General features: G+C 47.7%; 2 protein-coding genes across 2 annotated transcripts; one reads left to right on the top strand and one right to left on the bottom strand.

The window, feature by feature from the left end:
* The first annotated feature begins 1850 nt into the window (after nt 1-1850).
* f3a (coagulation factor IIIa) lies at nt 1851-6343 on the top strand. Its single transcript, XM_070852918.1, has 6 exons — nt 1851-2008; nt 2683-2794; nt 3384-3577; nt 3722-3903; nt 3992-4160; nt 5611-6343. The coding sequence occupies exons 1-6, from the start codon at nt 1957-1959 to the stop codon at nt 5754-5756; spliced, it is 855 nt and encodes a 284-aa protein (XP_070709019.1). The 5' UTR covers nt 1851-1956; the 3' UTR covers nt 5757-6343.
* Nucleotides 6344-6473: 130 nt separating this feature from the next.
* LOC139221382 (tartrate-resistant acid phosphatase type 5-like) lies at nt 6474-8426 on the bottom strand. Its single transcript, XM_070853320.1, has 5 exons — nt 8407-8426; nt 7144-7296; nt 6788-6866; nt 6606-6743; nt 6474-6530 (listed from the first exon to the last, which is right to left on the bottom strand). The coding sequence occupies exons 1-5, from the start codon at nt 8424-8426 to the stop codon at nt 6474-6476; spliced, it is 447 nt and encodes a 148-aa protein (XP_070709421.1).
* Between the last annotated feature and the right edge of the window lie 419 nt (nt 8427-8845).

The raw sequence follows: 8845 nt of genomic DNA, 5'->3' as shown, positions 1-8845 counted from the left end.
ACACACACTCTCTTCGACCCTCTCCCCTCGGGCAGGTGGCTGCGGAGCATCCGGAGCAGGACCACCAGGCTGAGGAACAGAAGCTGTTAGACTGCTGAACTCTGGTGGTGCACTGTAGATCCCACGCCCCCACCCCACACACACACACACACCTTCCTAGTACTTCTATTTTATTTTATATAGGACCTCTATTTTCTATATTTTATTTGTTATTTGATATTTATCTTGGCTTAAAACGGGACCTGAGGACGTAATTTCGTACCTCCCGATGTGTAAACGTGTGTTGGTATAACAAATAAAGTTCTTTGAATCCTTGAATACCCTCGTGAGCATTATTTGAACAGTATTGTACCTCAGAAAGTAGTGTGTTGCTATAAAGATGGTGAGGAAAAAACAATTAACAATGGAAGGGTGAGAGGAGGATGTTGACAAGTCCATCATGGACAACCCCTCTCACCCCCTGCATGAGACTGTGGGGGCCCTCAGCAGCTCCTTCAGCAGCAGGCTGAGGCCCCCACCCTGCAGGAAGGAACGCTACCGCAGGTCATTCCTCCCATCAGCCATCAGACTCTTTAACAGCAGCATCACTGGCTGCTGTTAACACACTGAGAAACAGCCCATAGTCACTACATGGTAGCTGACTGGCACTGTTTCTCACTCATCACTTCATAGACCTCTCCATACTGTACATTTATGTTCATAGTGTAAATATTTATTTATTCTCATTACAATATATAATTATTTACTATTGCTTATTTTTCTACTGTTGCTTATTTTATTTCTTTTCTCTCTATTACTGCTTATCTTGCCCTGCCTCTGTTGCTGCTGTAATATGCAAATTTCCCCCCTATGGGGGATCAATAAAGTCTATCTTATCTTATCTTATCTTAAGAGAGACAGACCATCATAACACTTAAAAACGTAGGTCTTTCCTGCAGAGAAATTGCGAAGAAAGTCAAGGTGTCAGTGAGCACAGTTTCCTTCACCATCAAAAGGCACTCAGGAACTGGAGGAAACTCTGGCAGGAAGAGGTCTGGCCGACCCAAAGCCACAACAGAGTCAGAGAGAACAGCTTGCGTGACAGGCGGCTCACGGGCTTCAAGCACAGCTTAATAATGGTCGCAATAAGCAAGTCTCAGTATCAACTGTGAAGAGAAGACTTCGAGCTGCAGGTTTGACAGCCGTCAGAACCAAAAAAACAATGTACAATGAGCCTATAAATAGAGCAGCAGGTCACTGGCTGGATGAGTGGGTGTCCTGACTCATGCTCTGAGCTGCACTCTCTCATGTCCATAATGATGCTGACACAGGAGGCACATCCAGCCAGGCTGTAACCCACTCAGTGCTTCTCTCCATTAGTAAATATGGCCATGTGGTCAGCATACCGAGGAGGAGCGTCATCCATTGTCATCCATGACTTCACCAGGACTGGCTGCTGCATGCTTGGATGTCTAATAATAAAAACTAGGATTATTCTAAATAACAGCATTATTTCTGTCTCATGGACATAATCAGAGATAAATCTCAGGCAGTTATTTCATGCTGAAATGCTGAATCAAAGGAGGATGAAGGCTGTCCTGTTCATCCCCACTCAGCAGTGATGATGATGATGATGATGATGATGATGAGTGAGGCCTCTCCTGAAGATGAAGGTGTGTTTGGAGGCTGTGCTCTGCGCTGTGACGTCACGGCTCCTTGTGGTGGATAGTACCCACGGCACGCGCTCAGGCTGCGTGTGGGCTGGCTGCTGCGGGCCGGTGACGTCACACCGGACGCTCCTTATATGGCCGCGCCTGCATCGCTATAAGCGGTGGTCTGAAGGCGGAGCGGGAGAAACGGACGGAGATCAGGAGAGACTGAACACACACTCTGTCTCTCTCTCACACACTCACTCACTCACTCACTCACACACACACGGACTACAGTACCCGAGGGGATCTACTCTACACGTGGACCATGAGAACAGCTCCGCTCCTGCTCATCTTCCTGTGCGCTCACTCAGCCTCAGGTAGGTCCCAGACTGACAGGAGGGGGTGTTACTGTGAGGGGGGGTGCCACAGTCACACTGACATGGCTCTGCTTCTACAGAAATACCTCCAGTGTCATGTGTGTCCTCAGCCTGAGAACATGTAGCCTTTGAATATGGCCCCTGAATACTGGAGTACTTGTGTGTGACTGGCTCACTGCTTAGACGTCCAGGATCCTGCAGACACAGTCCGACTGAGCAGAAAGAGTCTGTTGGCCACTGACCCTGACATCGGCTCTGGTCTCTCTCTGACAGGCTGGCTTACAGCACCCTGTTAGACACATGTCATCAAAAGCCCCTTTTCCACCGCAAAAAACTTTCACTCAACCCCAAACCTCCCCCACGAAAAGTTCCTAGCAGCGAGGAGGTACTTTTCAGAGGCTGAAGGACCACAGTCCTTGTCAGTGGGTCCGAATATAGTGGGTTTGAGTAAATGTTCTGGAACTTTGAGGTGCGGTGGAAACAAACCACACAGATTAGCAGGAATTCTTTTAGCCAGGTAAATACATTCCTGGTAATAAACGTTCCTGGAAATGCTGGTGGGAAAGGAGCTACAGGAGCTTTTGTCTGTATTCTCTCTTCCATGTGTTATGGTTTAACCTCCAACCCTTCATGCTGAAAGGACCAGTGTTTTACACAGCCTCTTCATCCTGCAGGCATCTTTCCCCGAGCACAGAACGTCACTTGGAAATCCACCAACTTCAAAACTCTCTTGATGTGGGAGCCCAAACCATCGGCCGATTACTCCTACACTGTGGAGTTCTCTCCGTAAGTACCTGCAGCCAGACCCTCACCTGTTGGCCCACTGAGGGGTTCAATCCCAGCTCTTTCATTCCTCAGGCATTCCACACACACACACACACACACACACACACACACACACACGCACACACACACACACACACACACACGCACACGCTCGCTCAATAACCTTGTAAGAAAGATTACTGGCAGCAGGGCCTGATAAAAATCCATCATTGATCCAGTAAAAGCTTTTACTGGAATGCTGACTAGAGGCCAGAGGTCTTTGAACAGAGAGATACGAACAGACACGATGATCAGGAGGAAACCGTGTGACAAACACCTTTTACAGCTGTTTTCACATCCACACTTCTTCTTGCAAAGGCGTATCCTGCTCTCATGTCTGATGATTAATGAATAATGCCTAAAGACTAGCTGTGACTAGCTGTGACTAGCAGTGACTAGCTGTGACTAGCAGTGACTAGCTGTGACTAGCAGTGACTAGCAGTGACTAGCTGTGACTAGCAGTGACTAGCTGTGACTAGCAGTGACTAGCAGTGACTAGCTGTGACTAGCAGTGGTGTTGTTGGTAACAGGATGTGTCCACCTGTTGCAGGGTTGGGAGGGACAGGCAGAAGAACCCTCACTGTATCCGGTCTTCAACGACCATGTGTGACCTGTCCAGCGCTCTGACCGACCTGCATGCCTACTACACGGCTGACGTCCTGTCTGAACCCCCACTGGGGGCCACCTCTGACATCATCGAGTTCCCCTACACCAGCTCGCCACGATTCTGCCCTTACAGAGACAGTAGGTCCCTCTGACTTGTTTTGTTAATGACCGTAACCCTCACCCCTCACAGGTCTGTAGGCCAGCTTTGGGTGCTTGTGTCACATCTGTGCACATCTGTGCAGATAAACTGCCAGTAATGACCCCCCCGTCCCTCCTCCACAGCTGATATAGGCAAACCTGACTTCAAGCTGGTGGTTAGTGAAGACAAAAGGAAGACCACCCTGCATGTGATCGACCCGCTCACTGCCGTGTTTAAAGATGGCCGCCAGCAGAACATCAGGGATATCTTCGCCGACCAGCTGCAGTATAAAGTCTCCTACCGGAAAAATAAGAGCTCTGGCAAGGTGAGTGACAGCGGACATCACAGTACCAGCCTCACACACAGTGAGCGAGACGGCACGGACCACACATCTTCCTCTGTGTTGTCTGCAGAAAGTGCACTTCTCTAAGACCGACGTGATCGAGCTGACGGACCTGGACAGAGGGGAGAGCTACTGCTTCAACGTCCAGGCCTACATCTCCAGCCGCAGCAGCGACAAGCAGCTCGGAGAGCCGAGCCACACCCAGTGCTCCAACGATGACAGCAAGTCCATCTTTGAAGGTTAGGAGCCCTGAGCCTTAGAGAGGCAGCAGTTCGGTTATATCCTCCGTCAGTGAAATCAGACACACGTAACCCGGTGGAATGATCACAGAGCTGCTGTTTGCCAGGAACTTTAATGTTAAGACACACTGACAGCAGCGATCAGGTGCTGCAACTAAACTTCCACACTTTCTATTGCTTCTGCACATCAGCACTGTGTGCTGTGGACAAAACTGTGTTTTCAGAGAGAAGTGTCTCACTACTCCTGGGAAACATTTATGCTGCACCTTCAATAACAAACAACAAAAACAGCTCCGTAATATTTATATTTATGTATATTTATAATAACAGTAATATGCTCAGGCTCAACGCGCCGACCCTGGTCAGATAAAATGTTTGGCTGCTTTGTCTCCTTATGATGTTCTTGGGAGTCCACGTCCAGTTGTTCCGTCTGTTGCTGACTGCAGCTTTTAACAGGAGACATGAGCTGCCAGTCTAGTCAGAGCCTGTCCCTCAGCGTTAACCTCAACCCAGCATCTGACAAACAGCATTTTACAGTACGTGCAGCTGTGTGGGTTCTGTGGCTTCCTCCTGCAGCCCAAAGACATGCAGGTTAGCAGGTGGCTCTAAACTGCTTGTGGTCCATTGCTGAACAGCAGCTTTTCTAAAGGAAGAAGCTCACAGTTAGAAGCATTTTCTGTCCCTTATTTATTCTTTATGGTTATATTATTTATTCTTCAGTTATTTCTCTGAGTTCCTGTCCAGTCTGGAGCTGGTGCCACATCTCAGTTCCTCAGTTTCAGTTTTAGGACATCACAAAATGCACCATCACCCTTCTGCTGGAAATAAAGGGGACATCTAGCCAGTCATCACGTATCAGTGGCAGCAGGTGTTGTAGCACTCCACCGTGTCTGAAAGTTCACATGGACGTTGATGTTGTGCCCGACTCTCTGTTTAGAAACCCAACAGCGCCCTCTTGTGGAAGCAACACGCAACCATAGCCTAGCTGGTGGCATATTCCAGACAGACAGACAGACAGACAGACAAACACACCCAAAAAAATTGTAATAGATACCAACCAGACTGGACTCAGAAACAAGATAAGACACTAAAGACGCTGGAACGATCAGCACGAGGGCACAGGACAGGGGAAAACAGACAGTATGTACACCGGGGGGGGGGCACAGGTGGAAACCATCAGGGTGGGGCAGACAGTCACAGGAGCGGGAAACACACAAGGACAGGAAGTCAAGGGGCCTGAAAAGAGGGAAAGATGAACTGAAGAAAAACAGGAAGTAACAGAAAAAGACGTGAAGGAAAGTTAAACTTGCGGAGACCTAAGGGGTCAGGTCTCAGGTCCTACAGGTCCAGTCCAGTTACACAGAAATAACAGACTTGACTGGTTTTTCCCACACTGATAACGCTGATAATGCTTCTTTAATTTAACGCCGTCTCCCTCTGTCTCCCACAGTGTATTCAGTGAGTGTGATCGCTGCTGCCATCTTCCTCATCTTGCTGCTCATCGGCCTCATAATTGCCGTCACAGTGGTCTGCTGCAAGCACAGGAGGAAAGCTCTGAAAAGTGGAAGAGAAGGACAGCCGTACCGGGATGTATAGAGTGTGTGTTCCATCACACACACACACACACACACACACTTGTCAGTGTGGTACTTGTGGTACAGCTGAACTGGACCGTGGCCTGTCAGGGGGGCAGGAGGTCCGATGGAGTCCAGCATTCCAAACACTGGAATCAGTCCTTTAGTTTCTGTGAAACTGCCTCTGAACACGTCAGACACGTGGGAGCCTTCCTCTGTCGTTTATGCTGCAGAAAAAGAGACTTTAGGAAACACTGTTTGAACACACTAGTCCGATTGCTGTAATATTTCATTCCTTGTCTTTTCTACTTGGTGAACTGTACCTCTGATGACTGTACGGAAACACTACCACCTGATCTTATTTATTCGTTTTAAAGTATACTTTCTACACTGAATGATTGCCATGATGTCGGGAGACTGGGCACGGCAACACTTTATGGGAAATCAAGACCTAGTACATATTATTTTTGTATCTGATGCTTAATTTATTGTGTTTTATTGGAATTAACATTTTTGTATATGATGCTGTTTGTAGCTGTTTTATTCTGCAGATTGTTGCAGATGATTTTATTATGTCATGAAATGTAATAAATATTTTACTGAACACAACCAGGCTGTACATCTAAAAAAAGTCACATTAATGTTGCAGTAAACTGATTTTATTGTTTAGAACTCACTTATTATTGCTGATTATACTGATTATCACTGTGTGAGCACCAACACAGCTGTCATATTAGTGTCACGTGTTGGTGCTGTGGAAGCAGAGTACATGTGAACTGTGGACTACTTTCCACCACTGGAACCACAGAGCCAGACAACCACAGACGCTCACACTAACACCAGACACACTCATTGAGGATGCAGTGCAGACCTGCAGGTCGTGATCGTGGCCACTCAGATACACAGTGGCTCCGTACTTCTTCAGGGGGGGCCTCGGTCTGTGCACCACACACGATGCTGGTCCGTGATGGCCAATGGACCACATGGGGTAATGACCAGCCACCACAGCCTGTCGGAGTGTGATCCAGAGGGCTCAGCAACACGGGCTAATGCCTTCAAACCGTACACTTCTTCATTGTCCGTCTTCACTGCTCTTTTCTCTTCTTGCATGCTGTGGAACAGACCTGTCCTTCTAACGGTCAGTTCACGTTCAAGTTAAAACCACAATGTATAGATTTTTATACAATTCAAGCCTCTTCCAAATGATTGTGATGACGTATTGTCTTAGTTTGTAGGAAGATGGAGAAACTCCTGTAGTAAATGTTGCTGTGAACCCATTAACCTCCCTTGGCCCCAGTGTCTAGAACCATTCCAGTGGAATACTGGGCTTGGGGAACAGTGTGAGTCTGCATGATGAAAAGTGTCACTGTCTAAATACCATCTGACTGCTCTGCATCTATGAAACTCACCTGCTGTGGGCCAGTTTCCACTGGATCCAGTTCCACTGCTTATCTGCTGCTGTGGGGTTCTCTGGTCCTGAGGCTACGTTTGTGTCTATCATCAGGACACTGAGCGATTGTGGGGTAGTGAACCTGAGGTCATAACAGAGAGCTGGGTAGTTCCTACAGAGACAAAACAGGCCCAGTGATGCACTGCAGCAGGACCATGTAATCCATCAGAACATCACAGGGAACGAAGATGGGAGCAGATGATCTTAACGTGGGTTCATGATCAGAGTTAGAATAAAAGCTGAAGTGAATGTGAGCAGACCAGATCCACTCATCCATCCAAAACTCAAACACACCTGTGAACGTCATCATGAGCAGGTGATCAGAGCTGCTGCTGGGACGTCTCAGGGTTTAGACATGTTGACGCACAGACCTGAGACCTGCAGCAACTCAGCAGCAGCCAGCCAGACCTGATCAGAATGAAAGTCAGAAAGTCACAGCATTGCCGTCACCCCCTCCCTCACAGGATCCATTTTCGCCGTCAGTGTTCACGAGGCGTGTTAAGTTTAGGTTGAAACTCTGTTTCCTTGTGTAACTTCCTGATTGGCAGTGTATGCTATTACATCACAAGAGGGATTTGATTCACTTCCTTCTATAAACCGGTCATTGGATTCAAGAGTGAGAATAACTTGAATTGATTTTGAAAATCTTGATCTCTACATGATGAACACAGGCAGAGCAGCAGACAACATGAAGTAAAACACAAAACTGCAACACTGCTTTACCAGAGGTCCAAAGAAGCTGCAACATCTGTGCTCTATATAAATGATGCAAATAAAACTCCCAGAGTGTTTCTGTGGTTGTGACCTCAGCAGCATTGGGCCAATCAGACAGAGGTGGTATCAGTGGTGACGGCACCTGCTGCACAAGAGGAAGTACTTTCCGTTCAGTTTGATTAGTGTGATCTTCAGTGAATCGACTGTTTGACAGAGCAGTTTGACTTCTTTTGACAGGAGTCACTCAGCAGAGATGCATCGGTGAATCATTGAATTTAATGGTCCCTACAGGATCATTAAAGGCTCACACATACTGCAGGACCTCCCACACACGAAGATGTAGTGAGCTGGGTAGAGCTGCTGCATCCCAGGTACTTCCTATGAGAGGTGACAAATGTCTTATGAGGAGCACCGTGGACCAGCTGGGAATCCACAGTAACCGATCGCTGCTAGTTAAAGTCATTTGGGGCTTGTTATCAGATGGAAGTGTGAAGTGATCCCTTCTTACCAGAGCTCTCCTGCACTCATCTTCATCACTGTGAAGAAAACAGCAGTTACGTGAACTCAGGTCATCTTGGTGGATCCTCCCACCAGCAGCACGGTCAGGGAGCTGCTGTTAGTTCTGAGGACGAACCAGCCTCAGTGAGAGGAACACCTGAGGAGGTTTGTGTGTCACTGACATCTGCTGCAGATTGAAGGGCCCTTTTTTATTTTTATGACCCAGCAAAATCAGTCAAGTTTATTCTGTAATGAAGACGAGCTGCTAGCAGGGATTCAGACTAGCTCATCACAGATGACAAGCACTAGAGCCTGAGCTGATTCCAGGTGGTGATCCGTGCTTGTATCAGGTTTGATAAAGACTGGCCTGGTCTGACAAAGCACATCTTCCTTACCAACACTACCCCCCCTGCTCGTCATTTATCCTACTACATGTTAAAGCAGCAGTG

The sequence above is a fragment of the Pempheris klunzingeri genome, chromosome 21, assembly GCF_042242105.1.
Source record: "Pempheris klunzingeri isolate RE-2024b chromosome 21, fPemKlu1.hap1, whole genome shotgun sequence".
NCBI lineage: Eukaryota > Metazoa > Chordata > Actinopteri > Acropomatiformes > Pempheridae > Pempheris > Pempheris klunzingeri.
This window is presented reverse-complemented; position numbering and strand designations above follow the sequence as displayed.